Genomic DNA, 25234 nt, shown 5'->3' on the forward strand with positions numbered 1-25234 from the left:
CCGAAGGAGGGCGTGTTGAGTGTCCATCGCCGGCTCCCCGTGGGGCTGGGGAAGTGGGGAGGGCAGACCGTCGGCCCACCTGGCCCTTCACCCCTCCCCCCTGACCGAGCTGAGGGTCCCCCATCTGACCCCCTGAGTTTTAGGTGTTTCATCTGACTCATCTATCTCCAGAGGTACTTATGCTGAGGACTCTCATCTAATTCATAGTGAGATATGAGGGCATACATTTACCCCCGCATACCAAATGATTTCTGAGGGCTTCCATCTTGCCCCCTGAACCCCAGCGAATTCTGGGGCTCCCATCTGCCCGCCGCGTACCCTCTGGGAGTTATAGGGGCTCCCATCTGCCCGCCGCGTACCCTCTGGGAGTCATGGGGGTTCCCATCTGCCCGGCCGTCTCCCCAGGATGTGGCGGTGGTGGGCCACAGCCCACATTCTTGGTCCGGTCACCGCGTGTCGGAGCCGGCCCTGGCCGCCGCGCGGCGACGCGACGCTGTCAGAATGCTGGCCTCCCGCCCGCCCGCCCGCCCGCCGCGGCCGCGCCAGTGCTAGCGGCCGGCCGCCACCGAACGAACGTAGCCGGCTGGCGCTGCCCTGTGGAGCAGGGGCGGCTCGGCTCCGTGCACCGTACCGGTACCAGCGGCGCACTGCACCAGTATACCAGCAGTGCTCCTCACCAGCAGTGCTCCGTCCCCGTGCTATTTGCTGTGTGGGTGCGGGCCTGCGCGGTGACTGGGTCAGTGACGGTTTTCGCGCTGACGTCTGACGAAGTCCGCGGCGGGAAATATCACCTGGGTGACAACCATCTGGTGAAATGGAGTGACGAGCGCCGGAAGACGGCCAAACGTCTCGAATAACGGAGAGGTCCCCGCTGGCAGCTTCACCGAGCGGTGGAAATATCAGCGGGCTGTCAGCGGAGCTGGTCGCCTTCACTGGAGCGCGCACTGCACAGTAGAAAGTAAACAAAACTGACGCGTGGTGTGCAGCATTGTGGGGTTGGTGCAGTCGTCTTACCGCTGTTTCGGACACTGAAACGGCACGCGGGCAGCAGGAGGCACAGGCATCAAAGACTAAACGGCACTGCCAGTGGCCGCAGCAACTCGCCAACTGTTCAGAAATTCCCACAGCACATGCAAGGTAAGCAAGGACTGATCGCTGATCATACGTGATGCTCAGAACAGAAACTAGAGATGCTTTTAACCCGCGCCGGGCAGGTGCTGTGAGATTCCGCGCCGGGCCGGGGGGGGGGGGGTGTCTGAACACCCCCCCCCTTCTAACTCGGCTCCTGGGCCACGTAGCGACACGCGGTAAGCGGTAATCGAAAGAACGTCCAAAATAAGGACGAAAACACTTCGGCCATTTTTTGGGTCAGGTCAAAGGTCAGGTCACCAGAGGTCACCAAAGGTCAAATGTTCACTATTTCAACATTTTGGAAACTGCCAACGGCTATCTCGGGAACCGATAGAGCTACAGCGCCGCGGAAAAGCGCATTCGATAGTCCTTTTACAGACCTTTCTAAGCAATGTTCTCAGATTTGACCTCAGGTCAACGGTTTAGCCTCCAGAGGGCAAAAACTCCAAAAATAGCCGTTTTTACGAAAAATGTTTTTTCGGCAATAACTTTTGACTCAAAAGAGCCGTGACATTACTTTTGCCAGCATCGTGCTCCTCTCGTCGAGACGCGTCGAATGAACTATAATTTGACCGTGAAAGGTCAACTTGAAAATTTGACCTCAGGTCAAGGTCATGACCTGACCGGAAAAGGTCATGTTGCATATCAGTCGATCCGCAACGTCAAGCCGAACACATCTAAGGCGTTTTCAGCGCTCTAGCACGTCTTTATCGGAAGTTATTAGCGAAAAACTGTTAGATTCTGTTCGTGACCTGAGATGACCTCGGGGACATAACGAGGGGTCACAGTTGCCATTTTCCGGTTCAGTGTCTCCATTTTACCTACATCTCGATGTTTGAGAGTGTCTAGAATAGCGTTCGTGCAAAACAGACGCTTTTCAATTTTCTCCCATTGACTTGTAATGGAGAGGTCGCAAAATTGACCTGACCTTAGGTCACCGATATCAAAATTCCGAGATAAACATTTTATAGATAATGTTGCTCTAATCAATCTCTGAAAGTTTCAAGGCAATCGATCAATCTGTGTAGCTATGACGAGCATTCTTATTTTTTTCTGAGGTGAGGTCACTTGGCGTGACCTGGTGCCCTGACCTAAGGTGACCTGGGTCTGAAATTTTCACAACATGTGCGGAAAAGATGCACAAACAGGTGTGCCAAAAACCGCAGGGGGGGGGGGTGTTCAAACACCCCCCCCCCCCCGACCCGGCGCGGTATGAGTTTTACTTACTGTTATTGTTTATCCCTTGGATAATTGAAGAAACGGTAGAAGCGGGCTGTAGAAGTGACAGACTGCCGATTCTGCGCTTATTTTAATGGACGGTGACGAAAGTCACTACGTGACCTACAGCTACATAGATATTGGTACACATAATAACATGATTGTGGAAAGGCGACAGAGTGAAAAACAGCGCTCCCGAAGTCCCGACCATGACAACAATTAGGTATCGACCACCGGCGGGGATATCGGTGAGCCAGTTCAGGGGCCAAATTTACGGCTATATTCTCCATTTCTCTAAGCTGTAACATCTACATTCAAATCTTTATTTGTTAAGTGCCTTTTTGTAAATGAATATCTTCACCCATGAACCCAGTGACAGGCAAAGTGCGCTATGAGCCCCCATGTTTCGCCACGTAGCTGAAAGTGGGTGACAGTCGACGTTTGAATGACGCCATGAGACACATTCCGCAAGCAATTTTGCGAGTCAAGGACGGTTCTCAGACGGTAAGTACAGGGTTAGGTCTTTATAAGACAACTAGACTGACTGAGTCGTCACATGCAGTTCCTATTTTGACAATGCTTGGGGTGCCATAAGGTGAAATAAATCAGTTGCTTTCTGTTGACTAGCGATGGAGTGCTGCGAGACCGACGTCATCCTACGCTAATGACATTGCGAATCCGAGTTAAGCTTTTGGTATCGTCATTACATCACGGTCATCGATCGCCCGATGTTTGAAAGCAGTCGTTCTGTCGGCACTGCCGGGGCGGCTCGGTTTATTTTGCCGCGGGTCATTATGGGGCCAATTGATGGGCATCTGACACTGCGCGGACCGCCTGAACCCTGAGCCCTGAGCTCTGAGCAGTGACCTCAGCTCGACAGACGGAGACACGCTGTGACGAACAACACCGTTCCTGTGTGCTGCTGCATCTGACACTGGACCGCCGGCATCTCCGGAGTCCTTTTCATCTCCGGAGACTCGACAGAACTTTTGGGTTTGACGGGAGGAGACACGCCGTAATGACCGACAGATAATCCAGAATAGATAGTCCAGGTGGCAGATTATAATTAATCCGATGGCTTCTCGCACAATCATGATCGTTCCTTGAAATAATGAGCGCCACATCCCAATCACGACTGTCGCGTCGTCCGTGCTGTGGACAGGTCCGCTTTCCCCGGGGCGCAGGCTCGTCCGGTATGTACATACATGGCGCCCTGACCCGACGGAAACTATACTGACAACAGTGGATGCTAGAGATGCCAATTTTACACAAATGGAAAACCAACAGAAACTCAAATGCTTATCAAACCCATGGGAAGTGCGGAACACGAACCAACTTGGTAAATTCAACTGAATTGCTAAAAAATTAATGCATTGTTTGGCGCTGTCACGTTAAAAGGCTGTCATTCGATTATAATCCATAATACCCAATTGCGTGCAGCTGAATGCACACATAATTGATGTCAAAAGAACTATAAATCAGAGTGAGCATAACAACAATGACCTCGAGCGTTCGATTACATCGCAACATGACGTCTCCGCCAAATTCGTCACAAGCTGATGAGTGGTGTAAAAAGGTGATGATGCACCATTTGGAGTAGGAAACCATCAGAGACGAGAGTCCATCGAAAAGAAATGAGCTGAAATGCTCACCATTTTTAAATACTCACCATTTTCCAGACATCATTTGTATTCCTATGCGACGAAAAATTGATTACATGTAACCTGAAGCTGGCCGAGGACTTTAACGTGTCACCAGGAGGCGGCAGAAGTAGGCGGAATTTATCCTCATTTACTCAGCTGTATTTACACTATTGCAATGATAAGCGGTACAGTACATATACCTTTAGGCGCAAACTGTAGTGACATCTAGCGGCAGCGGTACAATATAGGTTTGGATATGTGCGGTACAGCATAACTTCAGGCGCAAACTGTAGTGACATCTAGCGGCAGAAGCACGACATAGATTTGAAGACGTACGGTACAGCATAAGTTCAGGCGCAAATAGCAGTGACATCTAGCGCAGCTATGTAACTTCATACACGTGAACTTGGGTACGTTCTCGTATGTAAGTAAGTACATACATACATATAGCATAACCTCTCAAACAGGACACGCTCCCACAGTGGCGGGCGCTCATAGGCGTCCTCTCTCGCCCGGAATCTCGGCCGGTCCACCGGCGCCCGTCCCTGCCCGGCCAGCCCTCTCGTCACTGCGGCGGTACCTCCCGCTGCGCCACAGCTCTGTGCCGACCCTTCCCACTGTCCCGCCGCGCGCGGTCACAGTCACGGCTAAACACCATCTCTGAAACACGGCAGCTGCCGCGGCCGTCCGTCACTGGGCGCTGCTGAGCCGCCGCCGGTGCTTGGCCACCGTCCCGCGGCGCCGCGGCCCGCCGGCACTAACTGGTGCCCGACTACCATCGCAGCATGTCGGGCCACACAGCTTCAATGTGATACAGTACTCACAAATTAGCCTGATAGCACAGCGAGCTGCATAGATCGCCCAGCTGGAGAGCTGCTGGTCCCTGTCACGTTCATAACGAGAGTGTGGCGTGTCTGACAAGTGCAAATCAGCGTGAACGGCGGTCTCCGGGCCCGCGGGTCGGAGCGGTCCTACCCGGGACTGAATGGTCCGACTGCGGTTCGGGAACTGCGGTTCCACTGTCATACTGAACGGTCCGACCGAGGACTGCATGGTCCGCCGGGGAGGGGGGGGGGGTCTGCTCGGTCAGACTATGGTCCGGGAAGTGCACTGTCGACTGTGGTTCGGGAACTTCACAGTGCGACCGAGGACTGCACGGTCCGGCCGGGCGGAGACCGCGCCGTCCGCTGAGCGCCGTTCACGGCTGTCGTATGGGGCTGAGCGCCATTCACTGTCATAGGGCTGAGCGCCGTTCACGGCTGTCGTATGGGGCTGAGCGCCATTCACTGTCATAGGGCTGGGCGCCGTTCACGACTGTCGTATGGGGCTGAGCGCCATTCACTGTCATAGGGCTGGGCGCCGTTCACGACTGTCGTATGGGGCTGAGCGCCATTCACTGTCATAGGGCTGGGCGCCGTTCACGGCTGTCGTATGGGGCTGAACGCCATCCACTGTCATAGGGCTGGGCGCCGTTCACGACTGTCGTATGGGGCTGAGCGCCATTCACTGTCATAGGGCTGGGCGCCGTTCACGGCTGTCGTATGGGGCTGAACGCCATCCACTGTCATAGGGCTGGGCGCCGTTCACTGTCATAGGACCGAGCGCTGTCTATTCTTACACACACAAAAGTGACTGACATTCGCGTCACTACACACTCCTACCTGTGTAGGAATCACTTTAATAAATTCCAGCAACTTTTATGCATGTTTATCAGATAAACAAAGCAAGATTCATGCTAATGATGCCAGTGTTGGCACATTTAGCCGTGTTTTGGTGCTAACATGGACTGAAGTTCATGTAAAACGTATTGTTACATGCGTTAGTGTCATGCTAGGCGTTTGCAGTCGCTGTTGTTCGCATTGTAATGTCTAGTGTTATTCGCGGTGAACGGCACGTTAGAGTGCAAATAGAACGAACGATAGGCCTACCAGAGATGCATCGACAAGCGGTGTTCAACATTACAACCTCTCCTTTCAAAGGCATGCATCATTCGCTCACTTAGCGAGCTGACGGCTCACTTGTCGTGTTTGTTTACCCAGCAGTTAACGTTCTTCTAGTTCGCAACACTCCCATTCACTCTGAGTTGGCCTCCACGCCCGTCATCTACGAAGGCCGTACGGCTGCCGGCTGCCAGGTCGGTCAGCCAAGCGGTCCTCCGTCCCGGCGGACAGGGCGCGGAACTCAGAGCGGCGCGCCGGCTCTGAATAGCGGCCACCCTCGGCGGCGAGCAGTGGCGCGGCGCGGCGCGGCGCTCCGTCCCCCGGCGGCTGCCAAACGAGCGCGGGCCACCGGCGACGGTCCACCGACACCTCCCCTCCCCTCCCCTTCCCTCTAACACAGTACCGACGGTCCATACGGACGGCCCCGGACGAATCGAATGCCGCCGCGGACCGGGCCCGCCTGACACAGTCGCGTGTGGCTGCAGGGTGGCCGCGGTCGCCGGTCGGCCGCCGCCTACTGTAGGTCCCCCAGTAGTGAGCCGCCCACTGCCCGTCCTCCCAGCAGTGAGCGCGGTAATTCTGCCGGGGCGGGCTGCGGCAGCGAGCCGTGGCACTGTCGGGGCGGCCGGAACCGTGCCAGCTGTCACCAGCTGCCAACTGGCGTCATTGACGGCCGCCGGCTAACTCACCCTCGGCTCGGGAATACAACCCGTTGTCTGTTGGTGGGCTGCATCCCGTAATGTGTTGCTGAGTTCTGGCTCGCTGTCTGCCGCTCAGCTGTGACCCGATGTTGTCGAGCTGTTTTAGCTCTGGCCCATTGACTGCTGGTGAGCTCCAGCCCGTTGTTAGTTGTTCTCCGGCTCGATGTCTGGTGGTGAGCCCTGTTATCCATTGTCCGTTGCTCAGCACTGGCCCGCTGTCTGACACTGAGCTCTGTCCCGCTGTCTGTTGTTTCAGATGCGCGGCACGGTCGGCCAGAACGACTGGCGGGTCCAGCCCGACAACACACTGCAGGTGGTCAACCCCAAAACGCCACAGAGAAAGGTAGGCACACTAAGGTTCAATGCTAACAGCGCTGGTGTGTTTTTACCTCTCCGGCAGGTTCTGCTGGGCTCCGTCGGGTGTCTCCTGCCCCACCGGGCATTCTCACGGCCTCGACGGCCGGCTGACCTTTGCAGGGGTGTGGCCCGGTGACCGGTGACCCGTGATCGTCACCCCCCCCCCTTCCCCCAGTCGCGTGCGTGTGACGGTGGCGTGCGGCAGGAGACCGACGTCCGGTCCTCCCAGCTAACGACGGTAGTCTGTAACCCTCTCCTGGCAAACGGCGATAGTCTAACTTCCGGCCGTCCTGGCCATTTTCGTCAAAAACTCCCGGTCAAATTAAGCTAGAGAGTCGGGAAAGCCACCAATGGGCTCGAGAAGATCTGCTAAATCGAATGATATGCAGTATGACCCTTTCGATCAACTTCGTGACCTGAGTGGCTCTGTCCTGACCTTGACCCGAAGGCAACATCTTAAGGTGACTTCACCCAAACAAAAAGTACATATATGATGCGACGCGCCTGAGCTAGGCAAACACGATTATGCCAAATTTGCGGTTCTGCAGCCATTCCTAGCGAATAGCGATGTTATTAACCAAAAACCGAACACGTGCCTTGGCCTACTTGCCTGACCTCAGAGGTCACCGATTGACCCGAGACATTAAAATCGGGTACCAATCGTTGCGTCTTGTAACGGCGCACTTGCTCGTTTTTTTTCCGCGAGGCTCTAGCTCAATTACGGACGAAACAGTGAGGGGGTTGTACCCACTAGTGATGTTAAACACGGAAAATCGGAATACTGATATCAAACCAAATACCAAACAAAACCGTGCAGAAATACCGGCGAAACCAAACCAACTTGGGAACGTGAGGAAAATACCAACTTTTTACCGATTTCTTAGCCTCTTAAACTTTAGCGAGGGTCCATGACACTAACAAAATACCAAACACATTAGGATAGAAATACCAAATATCGAGTTGGTATCGGTTTGGTATCGGTATACCAAAAAGTTGGTATCCGATTGACATCTTAAGTACCCAGCTCCCTCTCTTTCACTCCGCCCTCGGCCGGGGTGCATGTGGGGAACCAATAGGTTCGGTGAGGGTTCAAAGTAGCTCTGGAGGAGGCTCCTACGCGTCGGTCGCCTTTCCCGGCCGCGATGGGAGGAGGGCTGCAGTTACCGGGGCAGCGCAGACGGTGAGTGGCGGCCTGTCTCTGGAGGACTGCAGTTACCGGGGCAGTGTAACGCAGACGGTGAGTGGCGGCCTGCCTCTGGAGGACTGCAGTTACCGGGGCAGTGTAACGCAGACGGTGAGTGGCGGCCTGCCTCTGGAGGGCTGCAGTTACCGGGGCAGTGTAACACCTGCCTCTGGAGGGCTGCAGTTACCGGGGCAGTGTAACGCAGACGGTGAGTGGCGGCCTGCCTCTGGAGGGCTGCAGTTACCGGGGCAGTGTAACACCTGCCTCTGGAGGGCTGCAGTTACCGGGGCAGTGTAACGCAGACGGTGAGTGGCGGCCTGCCTCTGGAGGGCTGCAGTTACCGGGGCAGTGTAACACCTGCCTCTGGAGGGCTGCAGTTACCGGGGCAGTGTAACGCAGACGGTGAGTGGCGGCCTGCCTCTGGAGGGCTGCAGTTACCGGGGCAGTGTAACACCTGCCTCTGGAGGGCTGCAGTTACCGGGGCAGTGTAACACCTACCTCTGGAAGGGCTGCAGTTACCGGGGCAGTGTAACACCTGCCTCTGGAGGGCTGCAGTTACCGGGGCAGTGTAACACCTACCTCTGGAGGGCTGCAGTTACCGGGGCAGTGTAACACCTGCCTCTGGAAGGGCTGCAGTAACCGGGGCAGTGTAACACCTGCCTCTGGAGGGCTGCAGTTACCGGGGCAGTGTAACACCTGCCTCTGGAGGGCTGCAGTTACCGGGGCAGTGTAACACCTGCCTCTGGAGGGCTGCAGTTACCGGGGCAGTGCAGCGCAGACGGTGAATGGGCGCGGTCTCTGCGGCGCCCAGTCGTTCTCGGGAGGCTGCCAAACGGCTCATCACGGGCCGGTGACAATGGCCTCCCGGCGCCCAGTTGTGTCTCGGTGCGGGGTGCTCGCCGCCCCGACTGCCTGGACTCTGAGCCAGTCATCCAGCGGCAAGCGAATATAACGGCTGCTGGGACAGACGCAGCCAAACACAAACACAGCAAAAACGGCGCGCCGGTCAAACAGGGTGCGAGTCTCTGCCGATATCAGTCCAACAGGGTAACGGTCTCTGGCGATATCAGTGCAATATCCTACTTTCTCAATAGATGGCGCCAGAAACGGCGCCTGTACATAGACTGTGCCGCAAGACTCGAAATCACTGCGTCGTGGATGACTGGCTAGTGCACCATCTGACGCGGCACTGGGTGAAGTGCTTCCTTAGCTCGCAGGTCTTCTATTATGACCATATTGTGGGCCGTAGTTTTTTTTTTCCTCCTCGGTCGGGCATAATTGTGCCGAGATGCACCACACGCCTCCTCTCCTCGGGATTGTTTTGTGCTGTGCCCTTTTGGACCGCAGGTCTTTCCCTTCGGAGGGTATAAGTGTGGCGCTGTGGACCACAGGTCTTCCCTCCCCGGTTGGGTATTAGTGTGGCGCTGTAGACCACAGTTCTTCCCTCCCCGGTTGGGTATTATTGTGCTTCTGTGGAGCACAGTTCTTCCCTCCCCGGTTGGGTATTATAGGTATAGCGCCCAGGTGGACCACAAGTCTCCTGTCGACGGCAGGGCATCGTCTCCGAGGTGCAGGAGCCGCAGAAGAACTACCGCGGTCTGCTGATCGCCTGGCTGATCATCTTCGTCGTCCTGCTGGCCGTGGTCATCAGCGTGGTCGTGATCGGCGTGCGCGACCCGCGGCACGTGCTGATCGGCCGCCGGCTGGACGTGCGGGACGTGCTGCGACACCCGTTCAGGACGCCGGCCTTCTTCGTGGCCTGGAGAGGTGGGACGGCGCCCAGCACGTATTGACGGCTACAGCACATGGCGCAATGAAGTCTAACGTATGTCGGCAGATATCAGCAGAATTTGTCAGCAAACCAATTAAAAAGTGTTATGTGCTGAGCCTTGCACTTCAAACATTTGACATGATGCTCTCACTCATATATTTTGTGCTTTACTATTATATATCTCGGTATGGAGGCTCAAGTGGTTGGCCTGGGGCACATTTAAAATGAAAATTGTAATTAATTGGATGTTTATTATGTATGTTCAGTGTTCACCCCACTGACTTACCGTCAGAATCGGGACTTGAATAAAATCACAAATATGTACGATTTTAATCTAGATAATCTCGATCTCTCAAACCTCTATCTTCGCAAATGTATCATTGAAAGGTTGAGCAATTTGTACTAACTCGGTCTTTTCCATTTTGCAGGCTCCAAGCTGTTTTATAAGGACTCTAAAGGGGATCTCAGAGAATATGACGTTCGGAAAAATAGTTCTAGGATAGTGTTTCGGTTTTCGGAAGAGGTAAAGACGTGAAAAGAAAACTCAAAATAAATGATAGCTTATTTATTCATTAAAACATCCACAAAGTAATGAAAATGTATACAGCTTTATAAGAATGTAACATGCGATACTCAGCCAGTCTTTCATAATTGTAGCCACCTTCCGATTCGTTTGATAGGTGTTGCCATTATTTTCGTTCAACAAAAAAGCAATGAAATTGCCAATAGCGAAGAATAACTAAGACCCTCTTTCTAGAGCCACCAATAGAAAATTTGACAAGTCACTGTTGACCATTGACTGCGCTGTTTTGTCAGGTGCCAGTCGGAGATATCGACACGCTCATTACATCGGACGGAAGATATATACTGGAACGGAGAAGGATACTTTACGTACGTAATGTACTGCCAGGATCGGTCAATACGTTTCGTAGATATATATATAGCATTGTCCTGTTGTGGTTGTGCGCTTAGCCGTGTGCGTTGGGATGCTACGTGAAATGTGAATCAAATATCTTGGCTAAAGACACCCGTGCAACTCATTAGGTAAAGCATAACAGAGGCCTGTTACCAATCAACTCAGCTATCAAAATGCCGTGCACAGCACCGTAAAACTTAGTGTCTCTGATGGTCTTTCTTTAGCTCTGTTCACCTGACTTCACGTCTATCAGAGTCCTCAAGCTTCCCATGGCCTCACACCGGTCTATACCTACAGCCTATCAGATCCAGCAGAGTACCTATCCGGGGTATTATTACCGTCCCGTCCCGTGTCATTGTCTTCGGGGCTCTGCTATAACGGTCGTGTTCCACAGGGCCTCCGGAACTCTCGGCATACCTAACTCTAACTCTATCGTATTCCACAGGGCATCCGGAACTCTCGGCATACCTAACTGTAACTCTATCGTGCTCCATGCAGGGCCTTCGGGACTCTCGGTATAACTCTGTCATGCTCCGCATGATTCTCCGAGCTCCCGACATACCTCTGTCATGCTCCACAGGGTTCTCGGAGCTCCCGATACATTTAACTCTGTCGTGTTCCACACTCCACAGGGTCTCCGGAGTTCGTCCGAGGCGCAGTACACCATTCAAGATATCATCAATGGGTAAGTCGGTGACAGCAATTGGTTGCATGCAGTTCAACTAAAATTTATATTGATAGATGTCATGTGGTTTATATAGTATCTATTCTTATTACGGATCTGAGGCCTCTCATTATTCCCATTGCTATATACAAAACTAACTTCGCTTGGGATCCTCAACTTTGCTTGTGAAATTCATTTAAATCACTCGAAAATGATTGTATAGCTGGTAACGTGTTCATTATTGATTGTTTCGTTGAATAAAAGAAAGACACCCTTAGCAACTGATTTGGAGTTGAAAGCTGAGTTGAGTCGTTTATAGACATGCATGCACTCGTGAGGAAAAATGTTATCGCATCGTATAATTATTTATTAGGTTTATCCCAAATTGAAATGTTACGGATTAAAAACATGCTGAAGAGTAAATGGCTGGTGGAAAAGATTTGTGAACCTGGTGTTTTAGGGCGATGGTCCATTTGATAGCGTTTGGGTTCAATATAAAGCTGAACGTGTCGCTGTAACAGTCTATGTATACATAGCACCCTGTCCTTCAGTACCTTCAAAAATGTAATTTTGTTCTACAAAAATGGAAGACAAACTACCACAAACGCACGCTGATGACAAATCTGCTAATTAAGTTTTGTTTTTCGCAAAGTTGACACATTTGATGCGCAACTTCAAGCGCAACTTATGCAGGCTTATTATGGCTTATAAGAAGCCAACTTACAAGGACATGGCTATATAAGTGTAAGAAGTTCAGTTAATCGTACACTTTTACAGTAGTGTATGGATAGTACTTTTTAAAGTTTCGTGTCAAGAAATTATGCACTCTTACACCAAGCTACAAATGTACAAGATACCGGCGTAGGCCGGATAACGCAACAAAGCAAGCCACTCAAAGGTCGACGGAATGTAATATGACATCATTTCAACATTCCCTATGACTCTATTATGAATAAAAGTCCATGATAAATCAAATGGCTGGCCTTGTGTTGAAAATCGATTGGTTAGGTGCGGAGCTTGGTTAACAAGGAAGAGAAAAGACCAGAAATATGACCAAAGTAAGTAAGAAAGGTGGTGGTAAGAAAAAGAAGAAAGGGGCACCGTCGCGGTACAAAGACCCAAGCAAGATGTGCTGCGACCCCTTCCCTATGTTTGCGTATGATGTGAAGGACGTGAACAAGACTAACAAAAGCATTCTCCTCACCATCATCTGCATCCTGTGGTGTTTCAGTGTTGTCATTGCTTGCATCGGTGCCTATTTAATCATACAGAGGAAAGATCAAGAAGAAGTCATATCGGCCGGCAATTTCTCCGAGTTCTGGCTCAATTTCTCGCTGGTGCTGCTGTGTAACGGCATCGTGTCGTCTGTCATCACCTACTGCGGCCTGGTGGGCGTGCTGCGCGAGAACATCGCGCTGGTCCGCGTCTTCTACATAGCGCTGATCGCGGCGCTGCTGCTCAAGCTCGGCCTGGCCGTGTTCGTGTTCGTGTTCGCCGACTACTCGCGGCCGTTCCTGGAGAGGATGCTGGCCGAACAGGCGGTGGTCGACTACCGCAGCAGCAGCGACGTCGAGACGCTGATGGACTACCTGCAGACCACGTTCCACTGCTGCGGACTGCGCGACGACGGCTTCCAGGACTGGACCCGCAACATCTACTTCAACTGCTCGGACGGCAACCCGAGCCCGGAGCGGTGCGGCGTGCCCTGGTCCTGCTGCCGAAACCAGACGGGCGTCACCAACGCGCTGTGCGGCCGCGGCGTGCAGAGGCTGGACCGCAACATCGCCAGCCGCGCCATCCACACCATGGGCTGCCTGCACGCCGTCCAACTGTGGGTGTACTCGCACGCGGTGGTGGCCGGCCTGGTGGCGCTGCTCGAGGTGGCCGCGCTGGTGGCCGTCACCTTTCAGTGCACGCGCCTGGTCAACGAGCTGCAGATGCTGAACGGCGTGTACCGCGGCCCCTGGTGGGACCGGAAGGCCGCGCCGCACCGGCGCCGCGCCGCATCACCTGCGAGCCGGGAGCCGCCGCCGAGCTCGCCGCGGCCCGCGGCGGCGCCGCCCGGGCAGACGGAGCGGCCGCCGCCGCCACCCGCCGACGACGAGACGCACACCAAGCTGCCGTCCGTGGTGAAGATGGGCCACGGGCCGGCCGTGCGGCGCACCAAGACTGCTCCGCCGGGCGCCAAGGCCAGGCACGCCGAGCCGGACTGGCCGGCCGACGGCGAGGCCGGACAGCCAGACAGCGAGGAGGCTCACCGACCAGCGGAGGACGAGGATGGCCAGCCTCTGGACGAGACTAGCCAGCGCGCGGACGAGGAGGCTGACCTGACGCCCGGCGAGGGGTCGGGTCGGCGCTCCAGCGAGCCGCCCGCAATCGTGGTGGTCGGCAGCGGTGGCCAGGTAATCGGGGAGCGCCTGTTCGCCACCACGTTCCGCGCGGCGTCGGCGGGCGCCGTGCGGCCCAGCCGGACCGAGCTGGCCGACGTGGGCGAGCTGCTGGACTCGGCCGCCGAGCAGTCCTACTTCTGCCCGAGCGACGCCGAGGGGCCGACTGACAGCCACGCCCAGGGGTCGGCCGGCGGCCACGCCCAGGGGTCGGCCGGCGGCCACGCCCAGGGGCCGGCAGGGTCGGGGGGCAGTGCCGGACGGCCGGCAGGGTCAGGGGGCAGTGCCGGACGGCCGGCGGGGTCGGGGGGCAGTGCCCGGCAGGCGGACGACCCAGGTAGAGCTGTCGGCGGGCCGACAGGGTCGGGCGGCAGCGGCGCCGGCCGGTCGGCAGGGTCGGGCGGCAGCGGCGCCGGACGGCCGGCAGGGTCGGGCGGCAGCGCCGGGAAGGCGGACGGCCCAGGCAGCGTCACCGATCGGCCGGCTGGGTCGGACGGCGTCACCGGGCGGCCGGCTGGCAGCGGCGCCAGCACGGATACGGTCGACAGTGAGGCCGCCCAGATTATCACAGCTTGAGAGTTATTCCAGCTGACCTATTTCTGAGCATCAGCGGTTGGCATAATATCAATTCGTCACTTGCTTCGTCAACTCTGCCATGTGACAGATTAGCATTGGCTGATTTATCATCAAAACGCATCATCAAGTGAAGTGGCGCAACTGGACAACGAGCATTTATTAGAAATTGATAATGTGTGTTCTCGATTTCTCAGTAAAACGGATCAGCTGAGGCCAGCCGACTGGCGTACACCTAGCTCATTGCCACTCCCCCAGCGAATCGAGGTGAAATAGCCGGAACTCTTTCGAGAGGACAGCCCAAGATAAGCCTCAAAAGTCAAAGTAACAACATCGGGTGGCCAAAATGTGATTGTACCTGAGCACGTTATATCACTTATAGGCTAGTCGCTCTGGCTAGTCGACAGTCTAAAGGAACGGTGATGTCAGCATTATGACAAATACTTGTCCAATGCTGACTTAGGCCGCGTCATTGCGCGTCCTGTTGCATTCCTGCATCTCTTACAACTGTACCCGTGGCGCGATGTATGATTGCCCTCGCATTAATTGTCATCTGTATACAGTGTGCGCTACAATCGCAAACTGTCACCGTTTAATTGCGCTCATTGCCTATGATATCGTTGTTACTTGTTTCAGTGCCAATGATGCCAATGACCGTGTGAGAAACGTGTTCATCAACTACCAAAACTTCATCAGCAAATAAATGCTGCACATTGCAAACGAATTTTACCAATCCCGATGCTAATGCACAATGCACATTCACTACCTGCTCCAGCTCACATTATCTACAAATTACAATATAAAGTTCCGAATTATTTATTATTTAAGTCGAGATAACGCCATCAATGATACCTAAGTGGACTTCGTCGGCATTCCCAGCCGTCTGGCCCTATAAAAGTATCGAGCTTGACCCCAGTCCTGCAGGGCTCTGCAGGGGCTCGAGTAATATGCTTCCGAGTGAGCTGTTAAATAACGTTAAGCTGATTATAAGTGTAAATTGGAGTTGTGTGGCATGTTTTTTTTTTCTCAAAATGATTGTCTATGTTGTACCGGATAATGGATACGAGGGAACACCTCACACAATTGGTAATTGGTATGTATATGAATTTTCCTTAATATTTGTAAATATCAGTGTCCAATATTGATATACATATCATATCATTTTCTGATATGCAAGCAAAGGCATGTGAACGTTGTCGGAGTCGGGAGTCCGCGAGAGAGAGAGGCGAGAGCAGCCGTTCTGTGACGCGCCCGCCCGCTCGCTGTGTCTCGGCGGCCGGCAGTCACCAGTACCCGGTGCACCTGTCCGCGGACGCCGCCGAGGAGCCGCACCTGCAGCTGGCCCTGTTCTCGCCGCGGGCCCGGCCGGCGCCCGGCGGCTACCCGCTGGCCGTGGTGCGCGGCGGCGACGTGCTCCTGCTGCCGTCGGCCACCGGCACCACGGCCGCCGTCCGGCTGACCCGCACCGGAACGGACGACCGGACCGTGCTGAACGGAGTGGCCAACTGGTGGTACAGAGGTCAGTCAGCGCGAGCGGCGAGTGAGAGGGAGAGAGCGAGAGAGAGAGAGAGTCCCCGATTTGGAGGCGAGGGGTGTCTAGTGTCTACGTCTGCGAATGTTCAGAAAAATTCCCTTTATCATCGACGTAAACGAGATATCCAGTGCCGGCAAGATCAAATTATACACTCTGTTTATTCGTTCGACCAATATCGCGCCAGTTTTGAGTGACTTTTCTTAAATAAACGTTCAATTTGTATGCCCATCCCTTTTCTGCATACTTGTGCATCTTTCGCAGAGAACCGTTTCGGCAGCGCTCAGGCGATGTGGTTCTCGCCGTCGGGCGGCCACCTGATGTTCGTCACGTTCAACGACTCGTCTCTGGACGTGGTGGAGACACTGACCTACCCCAGGGGAGGCGCGATCGTCCGGCGCAGGATGCCCTATCCAAAGGTCAGCGACTGTCCTCTGTCCGACTGTCCGACTGTCCTCTGAGGCCTGAGTGACTGAGTGACTGTCCTCTGAGCGACTATCTTCTGAGCCACTGTCCGACTTTATCTGAGCAGCTGTCCTCTGAGCTAGTGTCGACTGTCCTCTAAACGTCCGTCCAATTGTCCTGTAGGTGTCTGTCCTCTGAATTGTTTGCTGACACCCTATCGTAATATCGAAGACGAAATCCGATACGAATTGTAACAAAATGGAGGGAAAGGAAACATGTAATCGGCTGACAGATGCCCTGAAAGTGGAATGTGCACTACTTTTGGACCCAAACGGATATTTATTATTTATACTCGTAGGTCCCTTCCGCGGGATGCGATGCTAATGGAAATTTCCCTTTGTTTTTGCTGGGGGAGAAAATTAAATAATGTTCAATAGAAACTGCTTGCAATGAGTTTTACAGAGCAGGATATACGGAAAAAAATCTGAATATCCTGAGTTTGTCTTCATAGGTATGCCATCCGCACTCCGCACCGTACCTACCTTCAATGGAATTCCTATGCTTGTATATCAGTCAATGTAGAGCAGATTTACATGTGTTTGCTAGCGGTACCGATTCACACAAGCAACATACCTGATCCGTGTTCTGTGTGTTTTACAGTGGAGTGGAGCGATGACTGAAATATCCATCAGTATATGTGATGTGGATACTACAGTCAGTACCAGTAAACCAAGCATAACACAGCTGAAGCTGGGCAAGGATTCCAGGCAAAGGTAAACCATACTCATTCGGCGCAGCAGACAGCATTTCCACGAACGCCTTTACCCACTACTGAGATTCAACAATGATAAAGGCTATAAAGGCTACCACTGCATATTAGCCGTTTTCACGACGGGCTATCCGGCAAATGCACCTGATTTGACCAAATCTGCACCTACTCGTATATAATTTCTTTTACAGCAAATATCGTCATTTTATGAATTTATTTCAGTGTTTTATTCGATGAGGCTCTCTGATAATATGACAAAGCAGGCATATAAGCAATTAGTGCAACCCTAACTGATAGCTGCTAAGAGACACACACTGAACCTGATTTGACCAAATCTGCACCTAATCTGTACCAGATGTGCACCAAATGTGTACCAAGATAGCCGTCGTGAAAACGGCTATTATTTGGTGAAGCTAGCTTCATTGATACCTACATTTCGTGAACACATATGAATCATGGTTGTCCTGAAAATAAGCCAGAGCGGTCGTAACCACTTTTGCCGAGCCCGACTGCCCTCCATGTTGTATTGCTTGTGGCGCTACCTGCACTGACAGCGTCTTTGTGCTTGGTTGTCCGTTGTGCCACCGCCGCACGTTTTAACTTTTACCTGTGACTGTGTCTGTGTGGAATGTGACTGTGAGTGTGACTGTGACTGTGAGTGTGACTGTGACTGTGACTGTGACTGTGAGTGTGACCGTGACTCTGCAGCAGTTTTTACCTGACGGAGGCGCGCTAGGTCGGGGACCGTATATTGGTGTCCGTGTGTGACTGTGAGTATGACTGTGACTGTGAGTGTGACTGTGACTCTGCCGCAGTTTTTACCTGACGGAGGCGCGCTGGGTCGGGGACCGTATGGTCTCTGTGTGTGACTGCAACTCTGACTGTGACTGTGACTGTGACTGTGAGTGTGACTGTGACTCTGCCACAGTTTTTACCTGACGGAGGCGCGCTGGGTAGTGGGTCGGGGATCGTATGATCCCTGTGTAAGTGTGTAGGAATGTGACTGTGAGTATGACTGTGACTGTGACTGTGAGTGTGACTGTGACTGTTCTGCGGCAGTTTTTACCTGACGGAGGCGCGCTGGGTCGGGGACCGTATGGTCTCCGTGTCAACCACCTCTCGTGACCTGACCTTGGGTCGGGTGTGGCTCTGTACCGCTCCCGGCTGGAACTGCACAGAGGTAACGAACAAACACGACTCCAAAGGAAAATCAGCGCTCAATCAACAATGACCTTTGTGGAGACTGCTTAAACGCAATAAAATTACTCGTAAGTTTATCTTTTAGTATCTCGTACCAATTTGAATTTGTTATCATGAGTCATCAATAGTTTACTGGCATTATAAGTGCCCTGCAAGGTAAAATACATCTGTCACATCTTTCGTGAAGATGATTCCATTTGACCCTCCCTCCTGTCCCACTGACTCCACCCCCTCCCTCCTGCCCCCGCTGGCCCTCCTATCCCGCTGACTCTCCCTCCTGTCCTGCTGACCCCTCTCCTGCCCCGCTGACCCTCCTGTCCCGCTGGCCCTCCTCCTGCCCCCGCTGACCCCGCTGACACCCCTCCTGTCCCGCTGACTCCCTCCTGCCCCGCTGACCGTCCTCCTGCTTCCGCTGACCCTCCCTCCTGCCCCCGCTGACCCTCCTGCCCCGCTGACCGTGTCCACTGAGCTGCAGGCGTACGCTGCCGGCGCCGGCCGCCGGGTCAGCGAGCTGCATCCCCTGTTCGCCGCTGACCGGTCCCGGTTCGTCGTACAACTGGAAGACGGGGCCGCGACCGGCACCGAGCTGCTGGAGGTGGCGCCCGCCGGCGGCCGGGTGCGGCACAGCACCGGGACACACCGCGTCAGCCAGCTGCTGTACTGGGACAGCGACCGCCACTGGATGTGAGGCGCGCCGCCCGGCACACAGACACAGACATACAGAGACCTTCAGACACACACACACACAGACACACACACAGACACATAGACATAACGGCACACACAGCACTGGGAGTGGGACACACAGACACACAGACACACCGCATCAGCGAGCTGCTGTACTGGGACAGCGACCGCCACTGGATGTGAGGCGCGCCGCCCGGCACACACAGATACACACAAACATACAGACACACCGCGTCAGCCAGCTGCTGTACTGGGACAGCGACCGCCACTGGATGTGAGGCGCGCCGCCCGGCACACACAGACACACACAAACATACAGACACACAGACACACCGCGTCAGCCAGCTGCTGTACTGGGACAGCGACCGCCACTGGATGTGAGGCGCGCCGCCCGGCACACACAGACACACAGACACACAAACGCACAGACATACAGACACACGGACATACAGACACACGGACATACAGACACACAGATACAGACACACAGATACAGACACATACACACAGACACAGGCACAGGCACAGACACAGACACATAAACACAGACACATAGACACAGACACATAGACACAGACACATAGACACAGACACATAGACACAGACACATAGACACAGACACATAGACACAGACACATAGACACAGACACATAGACACATACACATAGACATAGACACAGACACATAGACACAGACACATAGACACAGACACATAGACACAGACACATAGACACAGACACATAGACACAGACACATAGACACAGACACATAGACACAGACACATAGACACAGACACATAGACACAGACACACATATACACATACAAACAGAGACAGACACACAAACACACAGATACACAGGCACACACAGACACACAGACTAGTGATGTCAATTACGGAAAATCGAGATACCTACCGATACCAAACCAAATACCAACAATATCCATGAAAAAATACCGAAACCAAAACGACTTGGGAATATGAGGAAAATACTAACTTTTTACCAAATACTCAGCCTCTTTTACATTAGCGAGGATTCATCATAACAACAAAATACCAAATCCAGTCGCCTTGAAATACCAAATACCAAGTTGGTATCGGTTTGGTATCGGTATACCAAAAGGTTGGTATCCGAATGACATCTCTAACACAGACACACAGACACAAACAGACACAGACACACAGAGACACAGAGACACAGACACAGACACATAGACACAGACACACATATACACACACACACACACACAGAGAGACAGACACACAGACACACACATACACAGACACACAGAGACACAGAGACACAGAGACAGACACACAGACACACAGACACACACAGGCACACAGACACACCGACACACAGATATAAAACACACGGACATACAGACACACGGACATACCGGCACACATAACTACAGACACACAACATACAGACACAGACACAGACACACAGACACACATACATACAGACACACAGACATACCGGCACACAGACATACAAAGTCCAGAGATACCGACTGCTGGCGTCAGCCGGAGACCTAAGTGACTTTCTTGTGTAAAATTCTGGCTGAAGGGCCTTTCTATGTAATATAATAGCGTGTGACTTTCGACGTCTGGTCAATAATTGACATTATCCCATCCTTAATCGTATCTTTTTCTCTTGATATATCTTTCCACACCCAAAGCTACAATGTGTTTTTATTTCCTCAGCTACTACACTGGAGTGAGTAATTCGGCCGGCCGGTCGGAGAGTCACCTGTACCGGCGGCCGGACTCAGGCGCGGCCCGGCCGGCGGCGGCCGCCTGTCTCAGCTGCGGCGGCGAGGCGCTGGCGGGGAGGCACTGCCACACCGTGCGCGCCGTCTTCCCGCCGGCCGGTGACGGCGGCGCGGCGGTGGCGCTGGAGTGCTCGCGCGGCCCGGGGCGCAGCCTGCTGCTGGTCGACCGGCCTCTGAGCCGCGCGCTGGCCGTCCTGGACCCCGGCGAGGAGCTGGCCGAGCGGACCCGGGGCCTGGCCGCGCCCCAGCTGATCACAGAGAGGGTGACCCTCGGCGCCGAGACCGTGCTGCTGGAGGTGATGATGCCCAAGCTGTGGGACGAGAAGAAGGGCGGCAGCTACCTGTTCCCGTTCGTGCTGGACATGTGAGTAGGGGCGGCGCACAGCGCGCTCCCCTGGTACTGAAATGGATGCAGTGACACAAAAGGAGGGGCACTGATAGTTTTGTGGTGTAGAAACCCGGCAGATGGCAGAACACTCAAAATTGCACTTGTCATTAACGTCACACTTAGCTACCTTTCATTTTGATCATCCCGATTTGTATCAGGTTCACATTTCTTTTTTTTTTTCTCGTATATTTATACCACTTTCGAATAATTTAACATTTGTTGCAGAATATCGTGATGAATCAATCGAAGGTAAAAGCTGTGTTATTCATTATTTAGTGACGTTTAATCAGTTTATATATAAGTTTATATGTATACGGGATTCGGAATTGAGATGTTTTCTGATATTTCAGCCAGGACGATGTGCTGGAGTTGGACTGGAGTCTGCAGTTCGCCACACTGATGGTTAGCAAGTGGGACCTGGTGTTTGTGAGAATTAAGTGCACCGCGCAACTGGCCCGCAGAAGCTTCTTCGATAATCAAAAGAGAACTGAGCACATCTTCAGGTATGCTTATCTTTATTGCAATCAATGGAAACAACACACCCAATCATGATGGATTTGGATCAGTTACCGGCGGGGCTTCTTGTATGGGCTCCCGGATCTGAAATGTCTCCCCTTCCCAGCCATTCGGTCCGCTGTAACCACAGCCTGTGTGTGTGGCGTGTCGGCAGCCACCTGCTGGAGCAGTACCCGTTCCTAGACCCGGCTCGGACCGCCGTCCTCGGCACCGGATTCGGAGGCCACACGGCCCTGGTGGCCATGGCCGACAGTCCGCGGGTCGACTGTGGCGCCGCCATCTGGCCGGTCGTCGAACTACAGCTCTACGGTCAGTCCAGTCGTAATAAAGTAATCTTGAGTCCAGTCACGTGTGTTGTCAGCCTGATGCCGCACTAATAATTTTTTTTTGCGAAAAAGAGGCAGTTCGGAACAACACTTTACTGTGTATATCATGATGGAATGTGCATGTCGATTTAATTCGTTGAATCGTTGCAACCTCCTGATGAGCTGGTATTACCGTATTAGCTGGAACAAAATATGAAAATGCAAAATATGTAGGTGTGTATTTGGTATATCCAGTAGATACAGCATTAACCGCCGGTAGCGGCAGCCGTTTCCCGTGTCCATGAGCTATGAGCTGGCGTTATCACTGGGCCGTGCGGCGGCTCCTGCAGCCGTTTCCCGTGTCCATGAGCTGTGAGCTGGCGTTATCACTGGGCCGTGTGGCGGCTCCGGCAGACGCGTACCACGCAGAGCGGTACGGCGATTCGACCAACATCCTGGACGCCGTGGAGCGCCTACGCGACCACGCACTGTTCCTGGTGTACGGCACGGCCGACCCGCTCTTTGTGCACGGCGAGCTGCTCTCCCGGAGACTGGTCGAGCTCGGCGTGCTCTTCTACCAGCAGGCGAGTCTCAGTCGCACTAGCAGCAGGCGATTCCCAACCACACTGGTAGCAGGCGAGTCCCAGCAGCACTAGTAGCAGGCGAGTCCCAGTAATACTAGTAGCAGGCGAGTCCCAGTCGCACTGGTAGCAGGCGAGTCCCAGTTTAGACACTAGTAGCAGGCGAGTCCCAATAACACCAGCAGCAGGCGAGTCCGTGTTGCACTAGCAGCAGGCGAGTCCAGCAGGCAGCATTTGGACACGGCGTTCTGGCCGTGGCGAATGGGGGATCTGCAAATCTACCTCACTGTGTCCCAATCACCGGGTGTCGCTTTCACCCTCCACAGTGGACATTCCACGCGGTGTCTTTATCGTAACGCGTAACTACATTACTCGATTATGACTAGTGCCGCATTCGACCGACTCACTGACCCGCGGCGTTTGTTGGTGCAGGTATACTCGGACGAGGACGTCTACTTTCGCTCCGTCAAGTCTCACCTCCTCAAGTCGCTCGAGGACTTTCTCATCCCCAAGTGCTTCCCGCAGCTAATCGCCAAAGAGGACGAGGATGGCTGATGGTCCGGACAGTTGCATGGATGAATTCGAGCTATTGTACGATGCGTCAGTAGAGTCTTTCGTTGTTACACACGCCGTGATCGTTTTATCTCCCGATGAGATTACTCCCGAAACCTGTATTATTGTTGTTTTATTGGAAGGTTTTATCCCCAGCAGTGATTTATGTGAGGCGTCAAGATTGTTGGCTGTTGAAGAGTCATGGATAGCACTCATTTTTTTGTGGCGAATCGTCTGCGTATTTATCCACTCACCTACTTTTGGAGCAATCGCCTGAGGCGTCATAGCGCTGGTGCTCTATTGCACCAGGCCTATCATCTGCTGTCAGTCAGTTAAGTTTCACTGAACCATGTTCGATAAGGTCACCATTTCAATCAAACCTTTACTAGACCTTTTTCCGAGCCTTCTCTGCGCAAAAGGAGATCACCCCAGCCGGGAGCAGGTGTCGTATGCTCGGTGCGCTGGTGGTGACGGCTCCCCCTCTGTGCGGAGCGTGTCTGCGACCCGGCGAGCCCCGGCCGCCCTCACTGCGGCCATACCCCTCTCCTGTCTACCGTCAGACACGGGAGCGCCTCTGCGCCCACCTCGTACGCATGGATCACGTATTCCGTAGCTAGCTGGCCGGCCGGTGACTATAAGATGTCACGTCTGCCTTCGGCAACGTTGTCCATGAATGGCCTCTTGCCAGGCCTTTTGCTCAATAAGTCAGTGCGTTTATTCCAATAACTACCAAAGTACAAGTAGAGTAGTTAGGGGTAGGACCGTTATCCTGCGTAGGACTGATGGCAGATGTAGAGCGATCTGAGCACGGTTAGCGAGCAGAGCGGATCGTATGTTTGGCCTTACAGTTGCCTAATGATCTGAGCTGGTAGCTTGTGTACTGTGTATTCGCCTTACGACCCCGTTCAATAAACATAGACTGCGGTCTGGCGACTGTGCGGCACACCACGGTACGGGCACATGTCGACTGTGCGGCACATCTCGCGGCGGACACCTGGCAATTGTGCGGCACACCACGGTACGGGCACGTGGCGACTATCGACCTCTGAACGCCGCACCGCGGGGTGATGGCGCGAATCAGGATAGTGTGGAGCAGCGCAGCCAACATATATTAAAATTGCCAAACCGCTGTGTCGTGTTTTGTCGTTTTACTAATCAGCCGATTAGGAGGCTGGGGGGGGGGGGGGGACTGACTTTTGACTAGTGACACACTGAACACTTGAACGGTCCTCAGCGATTAGTAGGACTGCTGCTGAGTACTGACGGTGCGGTGCTGACGTTATGGCACCCGGCCCTGATTTGGCCACCCGTGGGCAGCAGGATAGGACTAGGAGGCAGTGATGAGTGAAGGCACCGAGCCGCCCCCATAGTCCGGTCTGATTGCGGAGAGATCGGGCGGCGCCACTGTCCGCCGGTACAGCCTACCGCTCCAGGCGTATACTCAGTTCACACGCATCTGGTAGCGCGAGTGTCTGCCGGCGCAGCCTACCGCTCCAGGCGCAGTCGCAGTGACATCTAGCGGCGCGAGCTGAAACCTAGTCGGCGAGTCGTGCGGCACAGCATGCCGCCAGGCGTCGAGTTTGGACGCCTATACCAGCTGGTTGCAATGTAATTATGTACTGCGCATTTCGGCACGACATGCAGGTGAAGGCATCCACCGTACAAGAGGCAATATGACAATTTCATTGACATTATGAATGCGATTTATTTTAAACATCCAGTGACACCAGAGCCGCGCTCGATTCAATTTTACTGCGTACGAGGATGGATCAGAGCCTGGAAAAGTCGCCGACCGTCGCCGACCGTCGCCTATGTACGTACATAGTGAGCCACACCTGACACCGCTGTGTGCTCTCTCAGCTGCGGCGCCGCAGCCGGCAATATGTCACTAGCTTCAAGTCCAAGGTCAGGTCAATAAACCGGTAAAGTGCTCTTATTTGTCATTAAACAGGTGTATCGAACCTGTGCCACGGCGGCAATTCTCCAGGTAAACATAACGATTGTATTTCAAAGACGGCTTCCTCGCCGATGTCGGGAGA

General features: G+C 53.7%; 2 protein-coding genes across 3 annotated transcripts; both read left to right on the forward strand.

Annotated features, from left to right (window-relative positions):
* The first annotated feature begins 544 nt into the window (after positions 1 to 544).
* Positions 545 to 24122, forward strand: LOC122377989 (dipeptidyl aminopeptidase-like protein 6). Of its 2 annotated transcripts, XM_043358684.1 has the most exons (16): positions 545 to 1137; positions 6890 to 6976; positions 9727 to 9940; positions 10373 to 10467; positions 10761 to 10835; positions 11493 to 11545; positions 15768 to 16003; positions 16280 to 16434; positions 17081 to 17193; positions 18249 to 18369; positions 18865 to 19073; positions 20786 to 21217; positions 21592 to 21744; positions 21912 to 22066; positions 22477 to 22646; positions 23076 to 24122. In XM_043358684.1, the coding sequence occupies exons 2-16, from the start codon at positions 6890 to 6892 to the stop codon at positions 23196 to 23198; spliced, it is 2391 nt and encodes a 796-aa protein (XP_043214619.1). In that variant the 5' UTR covers positions 545 to 1137; the 3' UTR covers positions 23199 to 24122. The 2 variants fall into 2 exon arrangements, with proteins under 2 accessions (XP_043214619.1, XP_043214626.1); XM_043358691.1 differs by lacking the exons at positions 9727 to 9940; positions 10373 to 10467 and having other exon boundaries at positions 559 to 1137.
* Positions 12175 to 15204, forward strand: LOC122377999 (tetraspanin-33-like). The gene is made up of 2 exons (XM_043358704.1): positions 12175 to 13926; positions 14682 to 15204. Exons 1-2 carry the CDS (start codon positions 12574 to 12576, stop codon positions 14682 to 14684), a joined length of 1356 nt encoding a protein of 451 aa, XP_043214639.1. The 5' UTR covers positions 12175 to 12573; the 3' UTR covers positions 14685 to 15204.
* Positions 24123 to 25234: the final 1112 nt, after the last annotated feature.

Source organism: Amphibalanus amphitrite, unplaced genomic scaffold (genome assembly GCF_019059575.1).
Source record: "Amphibalanus amphitrite isolate SeventyFive unplaced genomic scaffold, NRLGWU_Aamphi_draft 000006F_arrow, whole genome shotgun sequence".
Taxonomy (NCBI): Eukaryota; Metazoa; Arthropoda; class Thecostraca; order Balanomorpha; family Balanidae; genus Amphibalanus; species Amphibalanus amphitrite.

Excerpts from the sequence above, each read along its gene's own strand:
- LOC122377989 (XM_043358684.1), top strand. The coding sequence starts at position 6,890 with ATGCGCGGCACGGTCGGCCAGAACGACTGGCGGGTCCAGCCCGACAAC. Across the intron at positions 10,836-11,492 it reads AACGGAGAAGGATACTTTAC|GGTCTCCGGAGTTCGTCCGA; the intron begins GTACGTAATGTA and ends CACACTCCACAG. Across the intron at positions 21,218-21,591 it reads TTCCCGTTCGTGCTGGACAT|CCAGGACGATGTGCTGGAGT; the intron begins GTGAGTAGGGGC and ends CTGATATTTCAG.
- LOC122377999 (XM_043358704.1), top strand. The coding sequence starts at position 12,574 with ATGACCAAAGTAAGTAAGAAAGGTGGTGGTAAGAAAAAGAAGAAAGGG.